At 35.5% G+C, this 27,629-nt stretch overlaps 2 protein-coding genes across 6 annotated transcripts in view; one reads left to right on the forward strand and one right to left on the reverse strand.

Moving 5' to 3' along the window:
* Nucleotides 1-4,216, forward strand: part of LOC117629819 (serine carboxypeptidase-like 51) — a 7,373-nt gene extending 3,157 nt beyond the window's left edge. The window contains exons 11-13 of the mRNA XM_034362446.1: nucleotides 1,690-1,742; nucleotides 1,847-1,979; nucleotides 3,765-4,216. Coding sequence (XP_034218337.1) covers nucleotides 1,690-1,742; nucleotides 1,847-1,979; nucleotides 3,765-3,869 — 291 coding nt within the window. The 3' untranslated portion in view covers nucleotides 3,870-4,216. The remainder of the gene's footprint in view (nucleotides 1-1,689; nucleotides 1,743-1,846; nucleotides 1,980-3,764) is intronic.
* A 1,698-nt stretch (nucleotides 4,217-5,914) lies between these two features.
* On the reverse strand, nucleotides 5,915-21,225 carry LOC117629818 (syndetin). 5 transcript variants are annotated; one of them, XM_034362441.1, is made up of 25 exons: nucleotides 20,784-21,225; nucleotides 20,173-20,340; nucleotides 19,212-19,286; nucleotides 18,221-18,299; nucleotides 17,959-18,023; nucleotides 17,740-17,829; nucleotides 17,333-17,422; nucleotides 17,106-17,192; nucleotides 15,954-16,037; nucleotides 14,876-14,995; nucleotides 13,001-13,029; nucleotides 12,776-12,908; nucleotides 11,795-12,361; nucleotides 10,821-11,356; nucleotides 10,642-10,705; nucleotides 10,419-10,521; nucleotides 10,067-10,239; nucleotides 9,464-9,589; nucleotides 8,566-8,636; nucleotides 8,088-8,150; nucleotides 7,411-7,483; nucleotides 6,755-6,874; nucleotides 6,587-6,664; nucleotides 6,396-6,446; nucleotides 5,915-6,309 (listed from the first exon to the last, which is right to left on the reverse strand). In XM_034362441.1, exons 1-25 carry the CDS (start codon nucleotides 21,006-21,008, stop codon nucleotides 6,208-6,210), a joined length of 3,372 nt encoding a protein of 1,123 aa, XP_034218332.1. In that variant the 5' UTR covers nucleotides 21,009-21,225; the 3' UTR covers nucleotides 5,915-6,207. The 5 variants fall into 5 exon arrangements, with proteins under 5 accessions (XP_034218332.1, XP_034218333.1, XP_034218334.1 ...); XM_034362442.1 differs by lacking the exon at nucleotides 19,212-19,286; XM_034362443.1 differs by lacking the exon at nucleotides 17,106-17,192.
* Between the last annotated feature and the right edge of the window lie 6,404 nt (nucleotides 21,226-27,629).

Consider the following 27,629-nt stretch of genomic DNA (forward strand, 5'->3'; position numbering starts at 1 on the left):
CGAATGGACCTTTTCTACAAAAAATTAAAATTAAATTAAATTTGTCTTCACTCTACGATACTTCTGCCTTATGTATTTTGTCCCAAAATTTCACCTGTAAACAATCTCAAATATTTCCACCCAACTGCCAGAATAGGATAAACCAAAATTTGCCAGATTCAAATTTTCCAATAAACTCGATATCAGAGCAATTTTCTAAAGTTCACGGGTTTTCAGGAAAAATTTCTACAACTTTTGGAAGCGTGGAGGTTAAGAGTGGCCCGGTGGTGGATCCTATGCACTTCTACAACCTGGGGGCGAAAAACAAGTTTTAAGCTGTGAGTGGACAAAAAGTGAGATTCTTAAAATCAAGCTAGAATATAATTCCCCCATTTTGAAATAACTAGGGATGTATATACATCGAAAATTTAACTATATCTCCATATAAAAGATTCTATAAGCATGAATTAGTATACTAATAAAGAAACTTACATAATCGATCTGATATAAAGATATTACTGCCTGGAAGAATCAAAGAACTGGTATACTTAAAAATACCAAAAATACACATGTGCAATTACTGAGAGACCAATATAAAATGGCTGAAAATCATCCTTGAATAAAAGAAAGCTCAAAATCCTTTAAAACTTCGTTCGACTGAATTTACTAAAAAAACGAGTAAACAATATCTGCAGTAAAAGCTTTAAAATCCTTTAAAACTGAAATCTCAAATTGTGCTGCTGTCTCATCTGATTTCAACCTCAAACTCTGTTTCTATAACTTTTAAATAAGCAGCACATATTTATAAAACTGTTACTGTACTGATCAAATTCAGAATCGTAATAAAATTTACTCAAGATCAAATAAAGAAACTTATTCAAATAAATTCATTTCTAAAAACTTATTTATATAAAATCAATATAAACTCATTTATAAAACTTATTTATATAAAAGCACATCAATCATTCATGAAATCTGATTTATGAAAGAAGGTCCACTCACAGATGGTCCGAGCTACTTCGACCCCTTGAGGTCTCTTACTACCTCGGTGCCTCACTCGAAAGATTTGGTGAAGAAATGAGGGAGATATTCGAACTGGAAGTTCGGGTGGCATTCGGACGAACCGTCGGCTTCCATGGCAGATTCCGGCCGATTCTGACCACGGCAGCGGCGGAGGTGGGTAGGGAAATGTCGGCCGTCGTGTGCTGGTTCGTTTGGCACCGGTCTTGGAGATCAGCTCCAAGCGAGGCGGCCGGTGCGACGTCGGGAAGGGAGGAAGGTCGCGGGAGGGTTGCTGCGGGAGGAGAGAGAAGGAGCTGACGAGGGAGAAGAGAGAGAGAGCTATAAAAAGCTGACTTTTTGACCAAATTATCATTTTGCCCCTCGCGATTTTTAGACCATATCTTCTTCGTTACTGCTCCGATTCGGGTCTACTCCGTGTCTACGAACTCCTTTCGCCGCGCTCTACGCATTGGCGCAAGCGAAATTCCCAAATTCTTTCTCGATGAAAAAGTCAAATTTTCCCCTATTAAAATATGCGAGGGCAATTTGGTCCTTTCGCTAAAAGATATTTTCTTTACTTTTTAGATATTTTATTTCTTTACTTTTTAGATATTTTATTTCTTTTTAGATATTTTGTTTTGGGTTCTTACNAATTTATATTTTAATTATAGTATGAATTGGGTATAATTTGGTTGGTAAATGTTGTAGGTTGATGTCATATGTGCAACCAAGGGGGCTGAAGCATGGGTTGCAAAGCTCAAGTAAAAACTCCCTCCCTCTCTCTCTCTCTCTCTCTCTCTCTCTCTCTCTCTCATGTTGGTTTATTTATTTGTGTGTTCAATTGATTTTCCATTTGCCTTTTCAGATGGGAAGGACTTCAAAATTATTTGAGCAAGAGTAGAAGCCCTCTCTACTGTGGCAATGATAGATTCACCAAAGGGTTCACTAGGTCTTACAAAAACCTACACTTCTATTGGATTCTTGGAGCAGGACACTTTGTAAGTGAAAACTATCCACCAGCACATGAAAATGACTTTTTCTCTGTCTTATCAGTGTCATGTCTTATCATCGATACCTATTATAAACATCATCGCATCGTAGTCACACTTGCCCAAACTTAGGAAAAGTAAAAGAACGATCATTATTTTGGGAAGGTAAATTATTATTCATGTTTTTTTTCTTCTTTTGGGGTAAACAAAAGATGGGTAAATAATGCTATAAAAATACTGTGCAGACCTCAACATAAGATGTAATAATCTAAGAGAGAAAAAAAGAAAAGAAAAAAAGAAAAGGTAGAGATCGATTCAAAAGATATGCCATGGCACATGTGAATGTCAAAAACTTCACTTTTGCTTAAATATATCAATATTATTTATAATGAAAGCATGTGCAAATGTAGCAACTGATTTGGCCATGTGCTGCATTAAGCATTTGAGTGTGCCCTTATGTTGGTGTACCAATTATTTAGATTTATGTATTTTCAAACTCCTCAAATCTCATAACAATTCATAGATTTTTTTTTTATAAATTGCATAGAAGGGACCTCATTATTATGACGAGTACTATGCAAAAGGATAGCGCTTGTCTCTTTCTCTAGAAAGAGATACTCCTTACAAATTTCGGTTTTACACATTGTAAAAATAATTAATAAAAAACACAAAGAAAAACTTCTACACACATGTCATATTGTCGTTGGGAAGAATTTAGGAATTCCTACTTACAGTGAAGGGAAGGAAGTATTTTCCTATACAAAATCACTTGTTGAGATTTCAACTTAGCTACATTGATGAAACTACCATGGCATGATGGAGACAGAGCATGTTAAATGTAACTCTTTAAAGAAAATGCCCAACATACTGGCCAGCAACAGTTAGCTTTGTAACTCTGATGCTTCCACATGACAGTGATCTATTAACCATACACTAAAACGACAAGCCAAGAGAAACAAAAAACGTACCAGACAACACAAGCAACCACAAATTACCCATTAATACCCAGTGAGGTTTAAGGGTGGAAATACCCAAATAATAATGTGTACTCAAATAACACTTCCATGCAAAAATGACTTGTTTTTCTCATAAGGATATTTCTATTTTCTTCAAAATAAGTAATTTTCGTTTTGTTATTTTTAAATTATTTTGTAGTCCTTATTCCAAAACAAAAAAAATTGTTTTAACGTAACACTGTCAATACATAAAAAACTCATAATGAATCATACATTTAATTATTAGGATAATTTTCAGTTAACTAGCGTCGATCATGTATGAGCACATGATATAAAACTCATTAAAAATCATGCACTCAATTACTAAGATAATTTTCAATCGACTAGCATCAGCCGTGTGTGAGCATGATTCATGCTACCACTACTCAATCAAACAGAAAAAATGTGATACACTTGAAAGCGAAAGCAGAATTTGGTTTTGGAGGTGTGGGGAAATGGATATCATTATCTCTTCCTTGCATAGTGACAATGGAGTTGAAACATTAAATAAAGGAAGTGGAAGAAATGGGACCCTATCTATCCTATTCCTATTCCTATTCCTATTCCTATTCCTATATTAATGGACTGACAGTCCATGCAATCAACCGAGAAGTCTGTCTGACCAGTCAGTAGTATTGCACCACTCGTGTGTGTTTGGAAACTGACAGACTCTGACCTGCTCTGCTCAGAGACCATTAAGTTTTTTTTTTGGTTAAATTTATTTTTTGCTGAGTTCTAAGATTTTGTAAGTGTTGTGATTTTCACTCACTTGGGTAATTTAATTGAATATAATTTACAGGTACCTGTGGATCAGCCCTGCATTGCATTGAACATGGTGGCTGACATTACACAATCACCCGCTGCTTCTTCTACTAGCAAAGAAAAGAAAAGAAAAACACAATAATTTGACAGACAGACAGACAGAGACACTACTTTGTGTGTACAACAAGATTGTAGCTTCACTACTAGATTTTCGTAAGCAACAAGAAAGAAACAAAGGATCAGCAGAGGCTGAGTCAACAAGCAAAACTAATAACCGTGTGGGGCACACACAAGCAAATGATACAAAGGCATAAATAAAAAAAATTGCAAAAGGCAGGGTTTTAGTTATTTTTAGTTTTCAGAGGAGGCTGGTGCAGTTTTTATTTTTTAATTTTCCATTTTTTAATTGGTATATGGTTGAACATTTACTCTGATTAGTTGTTTGATTCAAAACAAAAGTGTTTCCTTATTTCATTGAGTTATTAATTATGTTCAACCCTCATCAGAAAATAAGATTTATAGTTCATTATCATATAAATTTCTTAGGAATGAACTTCTTGGGAATTGTAGTTCTTGGGAAACTTCTTGGTTTTTTTTTTTTTTTTCCCATTCTCAAATAAGGTTCTGGCCATTTAGTTCGCGGATTGAACTTTCCATGTCTAATCCCATGAGATAGGAAAGAAAGATGTTCATTTCTATGTTCAGAAATGTTAGGAAATGGGGATCAAGAAATGTCATTTTATCTCATTCCCATGTTCGGTTTGTGTAGTATTAGGAATGCAAAATTATTCAATTTTCCAATAATACCCTTAACTTTTTAAAAAAATATATTAAAAAGAAATAAATACAAAGAGTTTTTGGAAGGGTAAAACATGGTATTTTAAAAATAGAACAAGGGTAATTTAGTCATAAAAATTTACATTAAATGCTTTCTCATGTGGGGGGAAAAATTCCCAAACTCAGCCAAAGGTTTGAAATTCCCTCATATATGGAAAGTTCATACCCATGAGTTCATCATTGCATTTCCAATAGTGCACTTACCAAACATGAGAATGCAATTTCAAACCCATGAGAATGCCGTTTCAAACCATTCCCAGCTCCTAAACCTTCAACCAAGCGGACACAAATCCAATAGACTATTTGTAGTTGATTATCGTTAGTTTAGACTTTAGATTTGTTTTTAAAAACAGTGTCCTTTTTATTTGTTTTCTTTGTTTTTTGACTTTAAATCCACACATCTACAAATTGTGCAGTTGACAACAAGAGGTAGCAAATCATTGATATGGTTTGACAACATGGCCTCGCTGTGGACATGTTATTTCTTAGGCCTGTGATACCAAAAAGTAGGGTAACGTAAACTTTTTTTAATCATTTGTTCAGTTCCACACCCCTCCCGTCTCTCTCCTTGCTTTTCCTATGTAATTATCACGTATAATTGATCACTCTCCCTTCTTTCTCCTTTTTAAAATTCTTGTTAATCATTAGGTAGACATCAATGGTTTTTTTTAATTCTCCTATTGTCCTTGAATAGGCTTATTAGGTATAATCACTCCTTGGTTCACAAAAATGAATTGATGGGAAATCAATCTCTATGAAGTTTCCCATGGGAAGGAATATCAAATATTCATTTCTCATATTTGACAATACTAGAAAAATAATTAGAAAATATCATTTTATTTCATTTTTCGTGTTTGATTAATGCAGGTACTGTAAATATATTTTATTTAATTTTCTAATTATATCCCTAAATCAGAAAGCATATTAAAAAGTATAATTCATGTTTGCCATGGTATTTTAATTGTTAATAGTGGTACATTGGTCATAAAAAGTTGTAATTAATGCTTGTCTTGGTTTCCCATGAGGAGGGAAATCATTTCCCAAGCTGGAGGGAGAATTATATTCTCCCCTATTTTCCCATGTGTCATGAAATCATTTCCCAAGCATGAACTTACCAAACAAGGGAAATCAAATCATTTCTCATTTCCAAGCCCCTTTTTTCATGAACCAGACGCAACCTTTGACCAAATATGAATAATGTATCTTTGCCTTTGCAAGGGTACGGGGATCAGGTGAGAGAGAGTGAGTGAAAGAGAGAGATTTTCAAACTGCATAGAAATTTATACCAATATCGATTCTACAGAGCAAATTCAAAAGCATGTGCTCAAAAGTAGGTAACTAGTTTGAAAGTAAGCCTATGATTCCAATTGTATTTTCTTTTCTCTTGATATATCTCCATTATTTCAAGACTCAAGTGATCCAAAAAATACATTTAATCGTCCCTACATGGGATGGCAATAGATTACACAAACTGAGACACGAGGAAGATATACAACCTGGATCAACATTTACAGTGCATCATGAAGAAAAATTAAAATATACATGGCTCATTGAAAAAAATTAAGTGCAAACGTGAGAGTGACAAGCAACAAGTGTGAGGTTCTATATGATTAAACCTACCACAGTGATCCAAAGTTACATGCTCATTCAATCTTTTCCAGCACTTCCAATCTGGTTTTTCTCTTCCAACCTTTCATAGAGGCAACAAGGTTGACCAACCCAACAATTTGATTTTTTGTGTATTCCTGCAAAGGAAAAGGAAAATATTCATAATGTAAGATAATTTATGTGTCCAAAGCCAGAATATGTCCACAGAAATGAAATTTCTTACCGGGTGAGCACGTGCCCAGTGCACATATTCCGTTTCTGGAAGATAGTATGCCTGATGATGAGTAGAAAGAGAGTGACAGTTAGTCTGCAGACCCCCATTGGCACCAAAAAAAAATTCTACTTGTTTATCTCCATAATTTAATCAACATAATTCCATATGATCTTAAATACGCAGTCCAGGGTTGAGCTTACCTTGATGAACGCTTCAACAATTTGTAAGTGGGGCTTCACGTTCATGGAGACAAAATGTTGGAGGCCATTGATCAAAACCTGAAAGGCATAAAGGAGTCCTGAAGTATATTAAGCTGCAAAAGAGGAGAGAATTGAAATGCACAAATCCTGCCAAAGTTGAAAAAGAACCTGAAGATCTAATGACATGAGAGCCCGCCCTTCATCCGTACACCTCTTGACACGTGAGAGGCCTTCAATGAGAGTCTGGGAAACAATTTTAAGCCCATATTCTAAGAGGAGATCTTGAACCTACATGTACAGTATCAAATCAAATTTTTATCCTTAAAATACACGCCTACTTTAGACCAGATAATTAATGCCCATAGGCCAAAGAAGTGGTGATTCATTACAATAAAGAGATACAAATTTAATATTTGGAGTTCTGTCATGTCACAAAGCTCAGAGCATTAGATACAATGTATCCCTGACTTATTATCTTTTTCCTGGGAAAAAAAGGAACTTTAGATACAGCAGAATGGCATAACAGAACCAAAGATTTCACGACTTCCGGCAGAGAAACAATCAAGTCATCCCATTAACCATCCAAACCCATTCCTCACTGCCCGACTCCAATAAATAAAATAACAGACATCCATACCAACATGACACAATCAACAAATGGTATTAACATATATTGCACAAAGTAAACATCTCATACTTGACCAAAAAAACCATCTCATGTAATAGCTATAAAAGTTGGCCATAACCATATAGGAAAAGAGGAGCAATTTCTCAATTTTCTTCTGGTAGCTCCTAGAAAATTTAATTTAATTGCCAATTATTACCTCCTTGCGAATTCCCCCATGAGCAAGCCTTGTTTTATAGTGCTTAAATTCTCCCAACAACAAGTCAACATACCTATTGAAGGCAACAACTCATGTCAGAACACTTAATAATGGTACTAGAGAGAGAACATGAAGAAGATAGGCATTCCAGCAAGAATCTGTCACAAATTTGAAACTCTTGCGCATACAAATAGACGGCCAACACAGTCAAGGACTGACAAGGAAAGAGGAACAGTGTATTCAACCTAAATTGTAAGGCTAAAATAATTTATGGTCAGTGAAAAAAATATTCTCAGACTTCTGAATTTGTAGGAAATGATATATTTAAGCAAGCACCCAAACTCAACATGTCTCAAAAATAATTAACTAGAATGCCATAAATAAAATCAAGACCTTCAGAAACATAAGATCCCATATTGAAGAGCCATTAGCATCATTGAAGTTTGATTATCATCCAAGATCTAAATTGCAACCACAGAACCATTATTTCCAAACACGTAATCCTCATTTAGCATACACATAGATGTTTGATGCGCAAAGAACTAGCTGACCCAAAGAAGGCATAACATGCATAAATAACAAATCTGAAAGATCAATGTCAATAGCATGCTACAAGATCACAAAAATGAAACATGGAAACTTCAAATAAATATAAGATAACATCTAAAGAAACTAACCCATTATGCTCCAGTCCAAGCTCTTTTACTTCCCATTTTGCATTGGCAATCCGATCAACATAACTGCAGAATATGGTTATCCATAAGAGACTTTATGGTAAATAACATAGATAATCCACCTCCATTACCAAAGACTAGATAATATTAAAACATAGATAATAGCCCAGAATATGCTAAACCCGAACAAATATCTTTCTTGCAAACATATCATAATGGGAGTAAATATATGACAGTTTCTCAATATGGCGCTATTGTTGATCAAAATGGAAACTTCAACTTTTTTTCTTTCTTTGTTTTGTTTTTGTTTCCATCATATAATTACAACTAGGACTTTATCTTCACATGGTGAAAAGACAAAGTAGAGACCAAGAGAATAGGGAAATTTGTATTTATAAAAAAATGTTTTCGATTTATCTACAGAAAGGAACACCAATTGGGAAAAAAAAACCCAACCTAGCCATGAATTATCTGGTCTTACCCATTAATATGGAGCAGTTGTCTTGCTGTTGTCCTATGAATGTGCTCTATAAGATCCGGTACAGCATCTACCTGATTGTCATCAAGAAAATTAATGGTTTGTCAAAACATTTCATTCCTCAACTGAAAAGCAAAAAAAGAAAACACAAAAGATAGAAAAACATAGCCGGTAGCCATAGAGCTTATGCTGGTAATATCTCATAGTGCAGGTATAGTGTACTCCTCACAGCACTCTTTGGAGAAGGCATAAGAGGCTTATGCCTCGCAAGCCTTTTTCTGTGTCCCCAGCCCAAATGATGTCGTTAGGCATGGGGTCTTTGAAAATTTTGAAAAACAGGAGAAATAAGAGGCAGAATTGTCTCGTTTTATTGGCTTTTTACATTTAAGTTGGATGATCTTCTTGAATATCGTAAGTTTTATGAATGATTATTATGCTTGAATGGCAATCAATATCTTTCTTTAAATTTTATTATTAAGTACACAAGCATGTCTAGTACAAAAAGAAAATACAAATGTTAAATGGGCATCAACCTGTTCTAGGTGCATAGTATCCATAAGTATCCAGCAAGTGTGCACATGCTTTTGTATTCCAAAATGTGTCTTTTAATTTGGCTTCATTTTATGACTGTAAAAAGTGCATTGGCAAGTTTCTAAGGAGCACCAGTTTGCAATCCAAATACAACTCCCTCGTATAATCATCCATATCACATAGATATTAACTTATGAGAATCAATGGTGATATGAATCATTTCATACTTATATTACATATTCTTAGCCAAATGTTCATTGAATCAAGTATGGCAAGTTAAACTAAGATCACATCACATCATTTCAACAAGTTGCCAAACCACCATGGAAACTCCTGAAAAATTCCAACAGATAATAAAAAAGTAACCTACCAGATGCACATAGAAGTCTTCAACTACAGCACCATTATTCTGAAGAAGCATTGTCTGGAGATGAGCCTTGGATCTATGCAACATTCGAGCAACAAGTGAGATGGTGTCAGCACCTGCGCATCTTTCCTGCAACATAATGGTCGTGCAACTTAAAGCACATTTACATTGCATATGAACTTCAATCCTAATTAAAGTAATGAGACTATTGAACTTCTGGTAACTTCCATGCCATCGCGGAATAGCATAATAGAAAATTAAATAAGGAATTTCATTAGATTACGAAATTATATAGCTAAAACGGCAATATTACAAAGCTCCAAACGAGATTTTAAAAAGAAAACTAGATTTAAGTTTTTCAAACAGCATTGTAAGTGAAACGTCTTGTACGAGTGTAGCACCACGACCCATTTATGTTCTGTAGACCATATGGTAAACTGGAAATCCGTGTTCCAGAAAGTGTGGACTGCAACTTTTGAACTTTAGGGCATGCAAATAAATGGAAAAGTAAAGCACATCAAACTCAAAAAGTTGGAATACAGAGTTACGGGTTATTTTTCTATCTAAAAGATGATCGATAAGGACCATAAGATTTTTAATGAATACCTTGAGACCGACGGATGTTCCTGGTGTGTTACCAAAGTTTGTACTGGGAGGACTCATAGGTGTTATGTCTGTGTGTGCAAATGCTGAATTCAAAGATGTGGGTGAAGATGATGGGGCCCTTATCCACTGGTCACAGTCCTGTTGTATTCTGGACAATGCTGTCTTCAGCCGATCTGTGTATGATAATATTTTCCAGTGCGCATCACAAAGTGAAAGTAGCTGTAATCTACATATCTAAACTAATACTTTGCCATAGGACAATGCAAACAAATAACTGAAAGCTAGAAAAGCAGTAGAGGATCAGATAAAGACAACAATGCAGTATGAAGCAAATATAAAAAAATTCACTTACAATTAATAGGGTCAGGTGAGCCTTTTCCACCTGAATTGCTGTTTTGCTGAGCAAATGTTTCAAATACAAAATGAAAAAAAACCTCAAACAACTGGCATATCCCCTGCAACAATATACTGAATTAGGAAAATAGACTCATCATAGGTATTTATCAATAAGCACAACAAGGGAAGGAAAAAAAAGACAGAAGAGAGAAAAAAGGTACACATAAAGTAGAAGATACCTTGAAGAACTCAACGTTAACTATTTCTAATTTCTGCATAAGCCTGGCATATTTATCCATTGACCTGATACGTAAAAGAACATATAGATCAACTGATTATGCATCCATTGAAAATAACATAATTCAGGCTTTTGTATCTGAAAGAGCTAAAAACTATACAGTAGTAAAGAGCATTTCACCTTAGAAGACAAATAGATGATCCAGTTTGGGCTATTATATCTCCATCATTATAATGTGAGGATTGATTTCTCAGGAGTTTGGGTTTGGAAATTCGACTTGGGAGTTGACTATCCTCATCAATAAAGTCTGCAAGAAGATCTTCATTTTCTTCTTCCAGAACAGAATTAGCACCATTTGAATGACTTCCATCACTCTTTCGTGGAGAGACCTTATCACCAAGCCTTTCACTAAAATTTCCATCAATTTCACCAGAAATGGCACCATTCCATTTAAGACCTTCTTTGGAAGTATGTGTCAGCTTTAGCAAAAATGGGTTTCCATTTCTAAGCCAATTAGAGAACCCGCTTTTCTTCACACCAGTATCAACCAGTTTGGTAGACTTGTCAGAATGTAGAACCCTGGCATTAGTAGAGTTACCATCAGATGGAACAATTAGAGGTGCTCCATCACCAAGAAGCCCAGGAAATGTAATTTCTTGTACCGTATCCGGTGGCATTATCAACCAAATTTCTTTTTCCAACACCATTTTAAGCGCCTGAAAAAAAAAAAGAAGTGTCATTGTCATTATAGGTAAGTGCATCTGGACTGTGTTGTGCGGAGTATAACACATTTGAATTGTACACAACAGGGGAACACATGTGATTTGACAACCATGGTTGAGCACCAGTGATACACATGCCAACTAAATAGTGTTTTATCTTTAATGTGATGTACATGTTTTGGACAAGTAAAGGAATATGGAATATGGATTAAAATATTATTGTATGAATGGAACAAACACGCATGTGAAAGCTGTGTGTAGTCCACAACTCTAATTTGATCACAAGTTCATAACAATTTATAATTTCTTAACCAGTAAGCAGTCCCTTCTATAAATAATTAGATAGAACATAAAAAAGGAACAAGAAGAAGATATCAACCATCACATGGCATAGCAACTATTTGAAGGGCAAAGCCTCTGAAGTTAACTTACATATATATTCTGCCGATGAAAAGCTACAAAATAATTTTCACAAACTGCCTTTAACTTCTGCCTGAAGTCAGTCGCTTCAAATCCGCAAAACGCTTCTCCAGCCAAGATGAAGACACTCAGATCTTCATAGTTTTTCAAGAATTGGTGTATGCTAGCAGAAGAAACTGAAGCAGAAGAAAGCAAGACTGATACACGAGTAGTTGTAAGTTGCCAGAGATTTTTGCGTCCCCTCTGAAGGGTTTGTGAAACAAATGCTGTGGCATCTTTCCGCAGTTGGTACCATGGGGATCCACTTGTTGATGCTGCACTGTCATCCTTCCTAGCCTCATCAACTAAATCGCCAGAACTAGTACACAGCGAAGATGTGTTTCCAGTAGACTCGACTGAAGAGCTGGTATTTGTAGATTCCTCTAAATAAGATGAATCGTGCATTATATCTACAGATTCCAAGAGAGAGCCATTAACTTTTTGGGAAGAGCAAGGAGACAAAATTTGCTGAACCCCTCCTGGAGTCTGAGAGATTTCACTTTCCTTATGCGTCATGCTTGAAGTTTTACTTGCTGCATCCTAGAACAAAGAAAAACAGGTTTTTCTAGTATCCAGAAGAAAAGTAGTAACAGACAAAAATAAGTTGATCTATTGTCTAATTGATACATTAATACATTTGAGTGAATATTCCAATACAGTTTTTCAGTCATAACTGAGAAGGAAAACAGAAAGTGATTAGACAGTACTGTATATTTAAAAACTTTCTGAAGGAAAGGTGAAGTTGTAAACAAGGGGTTTAAAAATACAATCAGATATACTCAACTAGCCAATGGTATAACCTAGAGGAAGTACCAACTAATATTATTCAAAATTTTGGAAAAATAACAAACAGTACATGTAATAAATTACCAAATATATAACCAAAAAATGAATAAATTACCAAAACATATAAATAAGAATATGAACATGTTAAAACGGTGAATCAAAGTGTACCTTATTACCCAGCTGAAATCCCATGATTTCATGATATGAACACATCAACTTGAATAGGATAGCTAGCGTATTTAACAAACACTGCCTAAACTTAGGCTCAGGTATCTGAAGGCATAGATCACTGTAGGTAAGTCTGGAATCAAATAGAAATGCATTAGCAAGCATACCTGATGTAGAGCTCTGTTACATTATGATACAAGCACTGGTAGATACAGAAAAACGTACCGACTATTTTGCATGTGAACTCCCTTATCCTGCAAAGATGAATTAGTCATCTTTAAACGTCCTCTAACAATAAAGCTCTAAAATAAACACCACAAACCTTACCATCTTTTTTTTTTTTTTTTTTTTAAAGAGAAACATAACTTTTATAGAGAAAATAAAAATAGGTACTCTCTTTAAGCCAAACAAATCTACGATAAACTGCACAAACAAAACAATCAAACCAATGTACCCCCAATAAAAGATAGATCAAACAAAATGGACTGCTTCTTTAAAAAATTTGACAAAGAAGCCCACAAGGATATGCCAAAAATACTCCAGCCCAAAAGAAAATCCATCTTGTTCTTATCTTCAGAAATTGTATTGTTTCTTTCTATCCAAAAAACTGCCAAAACTGCACAGCGCCTCAAAGTACTGACCTTCTTATTTGCACTAGCCCCTAAAAACTCCTCCACCAACAAGGAATAACAATCTCTATCCAAAGCACATATAATACAAATTCAAAGCACATATAATACAAATTTGAAGCACTTGCAACGGCCTTGCTCAAGGTTTAAGGGTGAACGAGCAATGCAGAAAAAATGAGCATCCCTAGGCTATAGAGCAATGAGGGGATGTGCACGTTCTTGGTCTTCTTATTTGGAACACATCGCAACATTATTAGACTTGCCCCAGATGAATCTACTTTGAGGCTTTGCCTTGAAATTACAACAAATAATTTCGCATCAGACTAGGTCCAAGCCTGTGTTGTTAAAATCTCTCACGGATCGGGCCGATACCCAGCCTCTGACGAGGCCATCAGAATTGCTACTGGTCTGGGCTTTGTAAAATTAGGGCCATTACATTTAGCAACATATCTCTCTTGAGCTGGGTAAGTTATCCTCTATTCTGCTTCCCACAACCAACAATCTCGAGGTTCAGTCCCTCTCCCAACGTTTCTAATTCTTGTGCCTGTATAAGTACATACTAACTTTTCCTCAGCAAAGTATTACCCCTTCATTAAGTAGGCCCTCTGGGTCTACCAATCCTTCTATCCCTTTTCTAATCTTCATTTCTTACTTCCCAACTTAATAGTTGGCATAGCAGACAAATCTGTGCAGACTGCAGAAAAGTTTTAAGAACAGACAAGGACAACAGTGAACCCTCGTGGTACAACAGGCTTTAAGGAGAGATCTGGTGATTTCTGCTCCAAGACAATGTCTTCACAACCCCCATACAAATTTTTCTGTTTGTCACCCTGTAGGATACAGGCGCCCTAATCATTTTTTGGCTCCCAAGTGTACCCCTTCAACCCCGTTCTTCATCTTCTACCTTTGCAATGATAAGACTGAACTTTCATGCTACCCACAATTCCCCAAGACCGGACTTAACCGTGATTTTGAAATGCCCAGCTATATCAAGAGAACCTGGATTGAATGCAGGCTTCCTTCTAATTTGTAATATTTCCTCAAATAACCTCTGCTTTTTATTCACTGCCTTCAACCCTGCAACCCTTCTACCTGAATCCAGCCACCCTAGCTTGATATGTTGCTTGGCTCGAGTTAATCTTAAGAACCCATTTTTGTAAACCCATCATCAGAAAGCCTTCCATAGCCACCTGTTACTGCAGCGTCCCTAGAGTTGTTACCAAAGAACAATGCCTTATCTGAAACTCCCCTGTGTCCTAATTGCATACCCCTAGACTTCTGTAATACCTATTCATCAACTTATCCCAGTACAAACTTTGATGTTTCCACACTATAGGGGCAAAAACAAAACAAAATTTCTAAGAAATAAATCCACAAGTATGTGGAGTCATCTTTATGTTTGTTACCCTAGCACTTCAGTACCTATGTACATGTACTATTCTACAGATAAGTTATAACTATATCAGCACACCTCTTGCACAATATTCTTCAATATAGAGTGGGTTTCTGAGAGAACTTCCTGCATAAAGAAACTTTGTATCTTCTCAGCAAGACCAGAGATATCCCCAATTAGTGCATAAGCATCAACCACCTGTTCAGCATTTGAAAACTGTATCAAGTCAACATAAAAATTGCATAAAACTGAAACAGTGTAATACGATGGATCCCTCAACTAAAACTTTTCCTTGAACAAAAAGAGAAGAATGATGATTTTCAAAATACTAGTGCGTTTGTGCATGCTCAGTAATTGGCCATAGAATTGCAAGGTGTACCTACATTAACTAGAAAGCTCCAGTACTAGCTTGAGCAAATAACCACTTATGTTTAATGATGCTATTCTTTGCACATCTCTCTTAACCCATCCAGTCCATTGGAGATTTGACCTTTCTTATGGATGTTTAAATTTGTTGATAGCTTTTATTTTATTTCTGTTTGCTGTCTTCCATAGTAGCCCTAGTTTAGCCTTTTCTTTTTTCCAATTAAATTAGGGAACTGTTATTGGCACTCCAAAAAGTCATCATGCACTTACCCATCATAAAAACACAAGGGATAAATTGCACTTGGGAGTGCGGGATTTGCTTTACTTCACTACATGATTTGATCAGACAGGTTGTTTCTCAATTCAGATGTGAAATGGAACAAAGCAAAGGAAACTCAGACTGACTGAGCAGAACATAGGGTGAGAGCAAAAATACTACGTTCCCTGACTGGAGCAGAACATAAAATAAAGGGAAAGAAGTTTCTAAAGTACATGAATAGTTGATCCATCCCTCTTGTATACGTGATATTCTACTGATCTCCTAAAATACGATGAAGAGAGTAGATATTTTTATCGAAAACCGAACCATGGGATCGCTATTATCTACGATATATCATATCATCATTGCATAAGGGACAATGATGACTTAAAAGGATATGTAAGTTATGAGGACTATCAACGTAAAATAAGCACAGTTTCATGTAAAGAGACTTGAGTAGAAATTCAAAACTTCATCTATGCAGCATTTGAAAGAAATTAATGATCCAGTTCACAGAAAAAAACCACTGACAGTTATATAGCCCTCCTCTTTGAACTCCTGGCACACTCCTAGCAACAATGAATCCAGCTTTTGAAGAGTTTTTCCCAGCCAAACCTGCATCCATGTTATGAAAAAAATAAAATGCCAAGTCTTTTTTTTTATTTTTTATTTTATTTTTAGTGAGAAACAAAATTTTATTAGAGAAACACAAAAACACAGAACAATGCTCAATGAACAAGAGGTCCACCAACAAAATGTTACAACTCTCATAAAAAACAAATTGCACCCCTCACATTGTAAGACAACTCTAGAAACTCCCTACAGTAGCTCCCCAATCTAACAAAATTACAGAAAATGAGAGATCCCTAAAATCTGGAGAAAGATAAGTGCACAAGGATGCCAGAACCTGACTTTTCCCCAAAAGACTAATTCTTAAAAATTCACCTATTTCTCTCCAACCAAATTACCCAAGAACCAGCTAGTCCTGCAAAATTTCACAAAAATTCTTACCCTCCTTCCACCATCAAAATAAATGAATTTCACAAAGAATGTTTGAGGGTGACTAAGGCCCAATTAACCCTGCCACCTCAACCAACTGCCACGACATCCCGCATGCATATGAACAATGCAAGAACAAGTGAGTTCCGGATTCCGCCTCTTTTTATGCACAAAATGCTAAGCATGATAAAGTTTGTTGGTTTACCAATATTCCCAGAAACTTAACCTGTAGAGATGTGGCCGACGATTATTTTAAATTTTAACATGCCCTTCCCATGTGGGTTCGCACTGAGGTTGCAAATTATATTGGGAATTTGGGAGGTTGCAATGCCTGTCTATCCAGCACTAGAGCCAAGCACATATTCAAATTATATTGGGAGGTTGCAATTGCAAGAATTCTCACTGAGGATCTCCTGCTCTAGTATCAAAATACAGTTTATTTGGTTTATATTCTAATCTAATTGATTCTAATCAAGTAGCCTCTCAATGGGGAAATAGGTAAGCCATAAACTCAAGACTCTTTTAAACCCTAGTAAAAAATATTGGCATCAGAAAAGTTCAGTATCAGCAGTGAAGACATACTGCTTAATAAAAACCTTAAACTATTTAAATATACAGAAAAGTAATGCAATATTATTGAATCTGTTGACCAAAAATGCTTCTTAATAGTAATTCAATACTTGCCTCTACACCACGACTCATCTCTTGTACTGCAGAAAGTTCTGAAAAACTATCTAACAGCTGTAAATACTCAGACAGGACTTGAAAGGCCTGAAAACGTGAGGAGCATTTAAGCAAATACCTTAGGAGCGCCACTTAATTAAGAAGATTATATATTTAACATGAAAATGAAACTGGAAACTTGAGCACATATACCATAAACTGAAACCAGAACAGATATATACACACACCTTGCAGTAATTTCCTTCCTCAACAAGATTCTCAAGTTCTGCTTGCATTTCCGATGCATGACGAAGCTCAGTTAACACAGGAAGCATGTCCTGCATTTCAAATGAAACCATATCCGTCAGGTTATGCTCATGCAATGAAAACTACTTGCGCGAAGTGACTATGATGCAAGGTTTTTAAAACTATCCAATATTGCCGAAATATCCCTAAAATGGGGTTGACGATACTCGAAAGGGGACGAAGCAATATCTTTCCAGTGTTCTCTGAAAGACATTTCGGCAACATCGACAGTTTCAGTAAAATTAAAAATCGGTGTTTCAGTACAATATCCAACAAAATTGGGAAAACCAGAAAGCTAAAGTCAAATAAAAGATTGTTACTGCTACCATGCATAAAGTAAGGAAAATACCAGAAGAGCTTGTTTCTTTTTGGAATTGGAATTCACGATGAGATCCCTAGAAACCTCATTCCTTGATGAGCTAAGATGACGTCGTCCATTCTGCACATACAATTACGAAAACTGTAAATAAAAATCCAAATCAAACATATAAAAGGAGTTATATTGAATAATCACTATGGAAAATTCAGATTCACCACATTCCATATCACACATCCTGTAAGGACTTACCATGCAGATGACATTTGCAACTTTCAAGTCTTTCTCCAATTCCCTGACTAAATGCATCCCCTTCACTGGCCAAAAGTAAGTATCAACATCTCATTTGAAACTGAAATATTTTGTAATTAAACTTCGGTGATAAACTATATTGAGCCCACCAAGTAGCCCCAGGTCAACAGAGAGTGCAACCAATAAATCAATAAAAAGACACTTCCTTAAATATACTTCAATAAATTGCAGAACAGGTTTAGAGATTCTAATTAATGCTTACCCATAACTTCGTGATGTTCCATAACATTGCGGGATAAACGTTCTGCTACTCTATCCAGTTGTGCTAATCTAAGAGTGGCCTATAAGGAAAATTTTAGATGGTAGAAAATATTGTTAAACCAAAAAGTTGAAAGAACCTCACCAGTAGAATTGAATATTACATATCAACTATTCATGCCACAATAATTCAAAAATAGACAATGACTATTCTATAATCACAAAAGATGGGGCAGCATTGTAAGCATTACAATTACCTACACAAGGACACGCAAATGTACAAGGTCGATTAAAAATAAGTGAAAACACCATCAAAAGCAAGACAATTATATTGGAGTGCTCTTGATGTAACAGAGGAAGTATGATTATCAGAGAAAAATGAAAGGCTATGCATGCACAGATCCTAAAAAATGTCAATACACATGTCACTTCTGACACAAGCTATATCACGAGGCTCATTTACTTCATCAAACCTAAGTAACGAATCTGACAATATTACAGAATGAAGTCATCACAAAGCACATAAGCCTAACAAAAGCATTGGTTGGTTCAAAACCTTGTTAATTAGCAGAAAGCAATTGGTTAAAATCATCAAACAGGTTACTTTTGCCATTTGAGCATGGCGGAGCAAACTAACTGCAAATGGAGGCAGTCGATCGGTTATGCATATGTAACTAACACCAACATGTGAAAATAATTTCCCAAATGACTTTGGCATCACATGTATACTACTTGCCGCAAAATAACAAATGATTAAACCTTCTCAAACAAGATTGAAACAAGGATTTCAAGAAAATGTGCTCACGTTATGCAGAAATTTAGGCAATAATGAAACCATTTAACAAAATGTTGATAAACTAATTGACCTGGTGCAAACAAAACATTGGAATTATACATTGGAACCTGAAAAACACTTTAGCTTCCATACATGCTGAACAAAATGAAGAAACTGAAATTTGTTAATTAGGGGAGAGATTGATAAACTGGAAAAATACCCGTCTCTCAAAATAAGTCAGTTCATTTTCTTCAGATGGAATATGCTCCAGAATATGTCTAACTGGATCAAAATCCTGCATACAGGTAATAACAAAAGCCTTTTAGACAGATAATTCAAAACTTAATCCACATAGAAACAGTAACTACTTAGGTAAACAATCAGTCAAGAAGTGGAGCTTTATCAAGTTTATTACAGTGCAAAAGAATGGAGATAAAAACTACCAAAGAATATATAATAAAACAGTAGATGCTCTCAATGAGTAGCATGAATTTCCGTAAAAATGGTTCCTTCATTTTGTTTGTGCCCTAACTGACTTCTAAGGTGTATGGAAAGAGAAAGGGTCATAATATCAAGGAGAAAAAGAGAATGGAGTGGCAGAATTATGATAAAATTAATTTCTTTTCCACACATCATATATGTGCAGATTTCAGGCAATTACAAGTCCAGAATTCCAAATTTTACGTGTGGAGAACACATATTTGGACTACGAAGCATTTTTAAGGTTGGAGATAGCAAATCCAAGTTGTCATGCATATCAATGATTTGCTCCCTCTTGTCATCAACTGCATAATGTTAAGGAAACAGCTTCTTACGCCACTATAACATGACTAAACTTATATTTAAAAAATGAAAATGTATGATTGTCAGCATCATCAAGGAGAGTAGTAAATCAATCAAACATGTGAAGAAGTTCCAGCAATATAAATCTCATGAAGGCTAGCCTCCTTATTGACACCAATGTTTTATAAGTGAAAAACTTTAACAGGAACTTAATTAGCATTTATCTTGTTGTGGTTGTTAAGAAAATTTGTCTGTTACACAAAGGAGATCATATTAGCAACCTTTCTGCTATTTGAAGCATGTCAATGACTTAGAAAAAAACTAAAGTATCCTAACATTAAAGGACAGTACACGTCATAAGCACTCCTACATTGAAACCATATTGACATAAGTAGCACCTCTTCATAAAATTCTTCCTCTATCTCCTCCACTACTGGACCTTGCGGTGTGCTTCCATATATTGAGCTCAGTTCTTGAGAGCTTGATGAGAGACCAAACCTTTGGTGTGGAGGCAGTCCGGCAATAGCACGAGCAACAGCTGCAGCAGCCGCAGCTCGCGCAGGAACCTGTTCGAGAAGATAAACAACACATGAGTCAAAACAACGCTTTTCTTTCTAATACTATCAGTACATTTATGACAGAAAACAAATGGTAGGCCTGTACCAAGCAGCTATATTTCGCAGTAAACACAACCATTTTCTTTCTTTTTCAACAATGAATTAACTACAACCGTCAGATTAAGAAGCATTGCTCTTAAAATGTTACTCATTTAACTTAAACCTCTGCTTGATTGCCACAAAACCACAATTAAAATTACAATAAACTACTATTAGTAGCTAGAGCAATATCCATGCACTTGGATTAAGCATTGTCAAATTAAAATACCTAATTACATAATTTGAACTCATTTTTAGTCCGAAATAATCAAAATGCATCAAACCAAACACGAAACACATCGAATTGGAATGCAGCAAAGCTGCATTATGAGCAAAACTTGAAATTCAATCACCTCGGGGCGATCAGAAGCAGAAGGAAGAAGGCCAAGCGATCTGGCAGACCTAACGGAGCTCAGAATTTTCTCGCCGACCTTAGACAAATCCATCTCACCACCTTGGAACAACAAAAAGGGGACCAAGAACAAAACCCCAGGACTCTCCAAGCCCTCGCTCAAATCGCCATTGAACAAAAACGGATTTCCCAAAACGCTGCCGAAGGGAAACAGATTCTGCTGCATTTCAAATGGAACCTCCAAGATCAAGCGCTGCAAAACCCATTTCAGGAAGGAACTGCGTATGGGTCTTTGGATCTGATTTCAGTGTTTCTGTTTCGTTTGCTTTTCGTTTTCTGGATCGGGGGGTCTGAGTGTGAGTCTGCGACTCTGGGTCTGGTAGAATTTTGGTTGCCTTTGTAGACTTGGGAGTTCTTACTCTCTCAGGTCTCAACTATTTTGATTTGATTAGCACGCGTTACACTTAAAACTTGTACAGTCATTGTAAATAAAGTTTAAAATATCTTTTTTTGACAAAGAGAGATTAACTAATAACTATCATCTATATCATAAATACCCATTAATTTATACCCTTAATTACCATTCATTTTAAACTAATTAAGCTCATTTGTTTATACCAATGGCCTTCTTGTTAGAGCATTCACAGTGAGGTTGTATTTTCGTGGGTGTAAAGTCACTTTTACATCCCCTTCACGTCTCCTAGAGTTGTAAATGTGATTTTTGCTTCAACGGGGAAGATGTATAATTGATTTTGCTCACTTTTGTCCACATTTTCTCACATTTTCTCATATAGGGCCCACCTGCAAGGGATGTAAAAAAGGAAGCACATGTGCATCTAAATTTGCATCTCACGGTTGTGATGCAAATTTACAATCATTTACACCTCCCCATTGCAGGTGATTCCGATCACAAATTATGTATATTTAACATACACCTTATTATACAACCCCCCACTATAGATGCTCTTAGGGATAACAATTTTCTTCAATCTCATATAGCTCCGTGAGACTTCCCTTTAATGGGGCACCAATGAAGATAGCACACAATTTATACCAACTCCATCACTTGTTTAAGCTTGTGTATGTGAGAACTTTCAAGTTTAAAGTTCATGCTTGTGCTTTTTTATTTTAATAGTCTAATTGTACGATTGTATATATGTTGCATCTTGTTTGTTATTGCGCTTTATATGTACTACATTACAATACATAATCATTTTCTCCAATCCATGCTAACACACCACCCAACTTGTACCCTCCTCGTCACTCATTGAAGTTTGTATATGTATCAACACACATGTATGATGAATAATTTTCAAATTGTCAGTTTTAGAATTAAGTGTTCATTTATATCCAAAATTATTAGTAAGTTTAATTAATATTCATATCACATTAGTAACTCCAAGTAATATTTAGATATTTTAGTTCAATTAATACTCAAATGTCTTAGTTCCCATTTATACCCAACTAAATATCGACTTTAACCCTACTTCTTTTTCTTTTTGGTGAACCATAAATTTTTTCTTGTTGCATTTTTATTTTTCTCTTTTTTCCACATATTTCTTACCCTTTCTCTTCCTCTATATCTTTTCATATATTACTTTCTTCTGCCTCTTCCTCTCTTCTTCATATATTTCCTTCTTTGAATTTCTTTCTCCACCTTTTCATTCTTTCATTCTTTTACCTTTCATATGAATAGTGTCTGCCCTTACTTGCCCTTACCCTTTGCCATGGTACCATGGGTGGAAGTGCTCTAAGGCATAGAGTGCATGAGTTACTTCTCTTACCTAACGGCTTTATAAGCCCCTCAGAGTACTTCCACTCATCCCCTTTTAAGGCTCCAAAAACTACCTCCACCAAGAAAAAATTGAGAAAAATTAGGTATTAGACAGAATTAACTTTACTAATTAGTATTTGAGACATTAGGTATTTTGGTTTGGGTTTTAATACCTAGGAAAGAATTGTTATTTTAGATTATGCCAAAAAGGAGGCCCAGATTTGTTGGGCCAGCTTAAAAATAAAAATTGAAAAGACAATTCTACCTTTCTTCTTAAAAGGTCTGGCCCATCTTTAAACCTTACAAAGTAAATGACTCTTTTACCCCTGAATGTTTAAACTACATGCGATTTGGTCTTGGTTTCTCTTTCGTTTTCATTCAGCTTTAAGGTTTTGGAGCTCTGGTTCTTGTTCTGCGATTGGAGCTTCAATTTTTTGGTAGGTTTTCATTCATTTTTCTTTATCTTTCTATTTTCATTTTTCAACTACGTTTTAGTTCGGTTTGCATTCAGAATGACGGTCATTTTAGTCGATTTATGTTCTCCTTTGTTCAGCTATTTTGAGCTCAGGTTTGCGGCGCGATCTTGTGGCGTTCAATGCTAAACCCTATCTTCTTCATTTTGTTTTCAGAGTGATTTTGAGCTGCTGTTTGGTTGAAGAGAATTTTAGCAGTCCTAGGTGTTGAGGTATGAGTACTTTAGTACTTTAATCGTGGTTTCCTTTTGGTTTCTATACGAAGTTTTTTTATTTTCTGCCATTGTCGTTTCTGTTTGTTGCAGTTTTTTAGCAAAAACTACACTGGTTTCATAAACTGCATTGCAAGTGTATGACAATGTTACAACTACTTATGCACTTAAATGTGTTTTCAACTTAGTTTTAGGACTTTGAACATGGCTTTTCCTTTTGGTTTCTATTCAAATTTGAGCATATGTTATGTCATAACTGCACTGCAGTTTTCGTTTGTTGCAATTTTTTACTAGAAACTGCAGTGCAGTTTTTTGTTTCATAATTCTATTTCAGACTAATATTTGCAAGTCTATAGGAATATTACAGCTGCTCATCTATATTATTTACTGATTTGAATTGTTTTTTGCATTTTCAAGGCTAATGAAGGTTTTTGTGATAGCCAAGTGCACATATAAGTCGAAAACCATTATGTTTTCAATTTCAGAAAAGTTATCCATGGTTGATGTCTCGAAGACTTTATGTCTAATGTTTAGAGGTTTGCAGTTGGGTAGTTTCACATTACGGTATTCGCTGCCTGGTTATTCGAGTTGTTTACTAGAAACGAATAGTGATTTAGACATGTTGATGTCATATTTGTCGATATCAAATTCGAAGAGTGTGAATATTTTAGTTAAGGATTTATGCGGGAGCAGTGAGTATAGTGGTGATTTTTGTGGAAATAAGGAGTTGATAGCATGTGAAAAGGGCGAGTCGTCGTGTTCTAGTACTTTGGAAGACGGAAGTGAATTTTTGAGCAGGTTGAAGAGAGCAAGTGCTAAGCCTTTGTTGTCAAATGAGTGGGAGACGTACATACATCATGTAGGGCAGAAGTTTGACGATGATGTAGAGGAGTTCCGGTTGAAATTGTGCAAGTATGCTCTTGAAGTAGAATTTAATTTTTTATATGCTAGCAATGATAAGAGCCGGGTGATTGATGTTTGTTCGAATAAGAAGTTAGTTGGAGTGTTTATGCATCTCATTGTGAAGGTACTGGCTATTTTGTAATTTGGACGTTAAATAATTAGCAGTCCTAGAATCTCAGTCACTGTAATGGCTGTGATCTGCAATGATTTGGTGCCAAATTTGTAGGACTTTGTATCTTGATCAAACTTCTTGAGTAGCTGTACTAAGTCGAGGTCCGACTTATTCATGTCAATTCTTTGGTGGTAAAACAGCTCAATCAAGTTCTAGAAAGGGGTTTTCTTGAGCAGCTTCTTTTGTCTTTAATTGAGCTTGTCTTTAACATCTGTAATGATACGGTTGAAAGCATTGACGTTGCACCAAAACTAGACATAGTCCGGGAGCTTTGTTTTCCTATTATAGTTTGGCTTTGATTTTGTCTTTTGAGCCATTATTTTGATTCTTGGCTTTCGTTGGTTTTAAGCTTCCTTCTTTTGTGGTGACATTTATTGTGCCATTTGTGATCTGAAACAAGAAGGGATGAAAACACTATTAGGACAAGTAGAGGTAAACTACAAGGAAGAAGTATAAATAGTTGAGCAGAAAATAGAAAACGGAAACTGCAATGCAATTTGTGGTTCATTGCATTGCATAAACCGAAATTGCACAGTTTTCATTTTTTGCAATGCAGAAAACAGAAATATTTGATGATATTCCTCTTTTAAAAGGACCAATACAAAAGGCAAAACATCAAACATAATAGAAATATAATAGGAGCAATCCTAAACACAAAATATATCATAAAATATACATCAACTTGACATGAAATTGAAAGATCAGCATAGTCAAAACAAGAACTACAAACTAAACTGGAAACGGCATTGCAGTTTCCTTTTTCTTCAGTGCAGAAAACATATATATTTGGTACTATTCCTCTTTTAAAAGGAACAATCCAAAACGCAAAACATCATCAAACATAATAGAAATATAATAAGAGCAAACCAAAACACAAAACATAACAGAAACTATACATCAACTTGACATGAAATGGAAAGATCAGGAAAGTCTAAATCCTAAAGAACTACAAACTAATTCGGAAATTGCAGTGTAGAAAACAGATATATTTGATACTCTTTCTCTTTCTTTGGTGATTTTTTAGTTTTTAGAGGTTTTAAATTTGGAACATAAACTACAATGTAGCACTATCCTAAATTTGGAAGTCAACAAGTTTAAAAAATGAAGTCAGAAACTATAATGCACTATACTAAAAGCAACTTAAACTAAACCAAACATAATGGAGGATGAAAAATGAACAAAACATAAACTACAATGAAAACCAAAATCAAAACCCGGAACATAAACTACAATGCATGAAATGCCCAACCAAAATTAGTGTTCCTTCTATGTGTTTGTTGAAATGTCCAACTAAAATTAGTTCTTAACCCAAAAAACTCAAGCATGCAAGCATAAACTCATTCAGATCTAGAAGGTAAAATACCTAAAACTCTTATGTAGGGTGCAGAATATGCAATGTAGTTTCTGAAATAGACAAAGAAGAAGAAAGTTTCTTGCATTTTCATTGATATTGGTGGTCTATTAGAGAGTTGAAGAATGAACAGTAGGTATTAGAGAGTTGATTTTTTTAATGATTTTTTACCGAAAGAGAGAATGAAGAGTCAGCTTCGATCGTTGGTGGTCGCCGTTGACGCGAACGATCATCTGAGATTTTGGAGAATAGTGTGAACAATTGAAGCGGTTTCTCAATGTGAAGATGAAAGGTCAAGCAAAGGGGTTAGGATTCAATTTGAGTAGATGTCGTTTTTGGTTCAGTTTTGGGTCTTTGGATGTCGTTTTGACAACTGTAAGTTTTGGTTTAAAACTGAATATTGAAATTTGATAATAATGGCATAATGGCACATGTTGTAATTTTGATGTTCTTTAATTATATTTTGGTAAAAGTAGGTACTATATTTTGGCTTCTGGCTTTATCCTAATTAGCTGAAATTGAATTACTATTGGTAAATAGGAAGCTATATTGTGTGTGAAAACTAAAGCTTCTAAAAAATTGTCATGATAAGAAGTGGGCCCCATGAAATTGGGCAGGCCCAGATGCCAGAATTGAATGGGCTATTATCTGGGCAAACTAACATCAGCGACCAATTTAGATATTAAAAAAACTGAAAGAAAAAAAATTTAGAAATTTTTTTCTATAAATACATAGCCATGTTTTTCACTTCCCACACCAAAATCTATACAAATTCATCTCCTTATATCTCATGTGAATAGTGGTAACTCTTGATTACCATGACAATGGGTGAGAATGCATCAAAAAAAATTTGCAAGGACATGTACCATTCATGTGAATAGTGTAATTGAGTTTTTATACAAAATAGCCAAAAATTACCCCATACTTTCATATATATCCATTTTGATAAAAACTTTCAAAAATAGCCAAAAGCTCATGTAAATAGACTCAAAATGCCTTCAACACTATTCACGAGTTTTTTCCAAACCCTAGCCGCTCTTTCCCTCTGTGAGTCCTAAAGGAAAATTCCGTAGAGGGGGGAGGAGGAAGAAGCGTCACTGCCCTCTTCCTCCTTTTCTCTTCTCGTGTTTTCCTTTTAGGTTAGTGAATAAGTCCACTGGGGCAGTTTGAAGAAAAAGCCTCTTATGGTGGTTTATTCTAAGCCATGATTAGATTGAAGTTCCCTATCACTCCTTTCAGTCTATGTTCTCAATCAAATCCTACTCCTAAAATCCGCTCTCTAACGTCACTCATGTTCTTTAAATTTGATTCTACATCGTTTTTTTACTGAAGTTGCTGCAAATCACCCAATTATTCTTTGGCAAAGTTATTGTTTTCATTTATTTGTTCGCTCTTATGTGTAGGTAGATCGCGGGAAATCATATTTTCCCCAGATCTGTTACGGATGCGGTGGTGGGTGTAGCCGCGACGGCGCTTCTTCAGGTGGTGGTGATAGGGTTTGTTTAGACTCATGAGTTGATTTAGGGTTTTGGTTATGTTGGGTTTCTAGGCTTTGTTTGGGCTTATAGCTAATTGTGGTTATGTTGGCTATTAGTTTTAGTGTGGCTTTTGTCCGCGTTAGTTTTGCTTTTAGCAAGTTAGTTTGTTGCCCTATTGGGATTGATATTTTAGATGTCTTGTTGATGTCTTTGATTGTGACGTTAAAGTTTATCTAATGAAGTTTCTACTTGATCCAAAAAAAAAAAGCCCTCAAAACTCAAACCCACATAACCTAAAAGGCAAAACCCTATTCTACCAATTGTTTGGCAGACCTCTACCCTTCGTGTGTGCAGCAGATTCATAAGGAGACAAGTACACCAAGTTACTTGCGGCAGGACTCCACATTGTAAAGCTTCAAATATTTGAATTCTTTTGGCAACTGTGCATCACTAGTGCATACTCTTGGTTGCCAAACAATAATTA

This window comes from Prunus dulcis, chromosome 6 (assembly GCF_902201215.1).
Source record: "Prunus dulcis chromosome 6, ALMONDv2, whole genome shotgun sequence".
Classification (NCBI taxonomy): Eukaryota; Viridiplantae; Streptophyta; class Magnoliopsida; order Rosales; family Rosaceae; genus Prunus; species Prunus dulcis.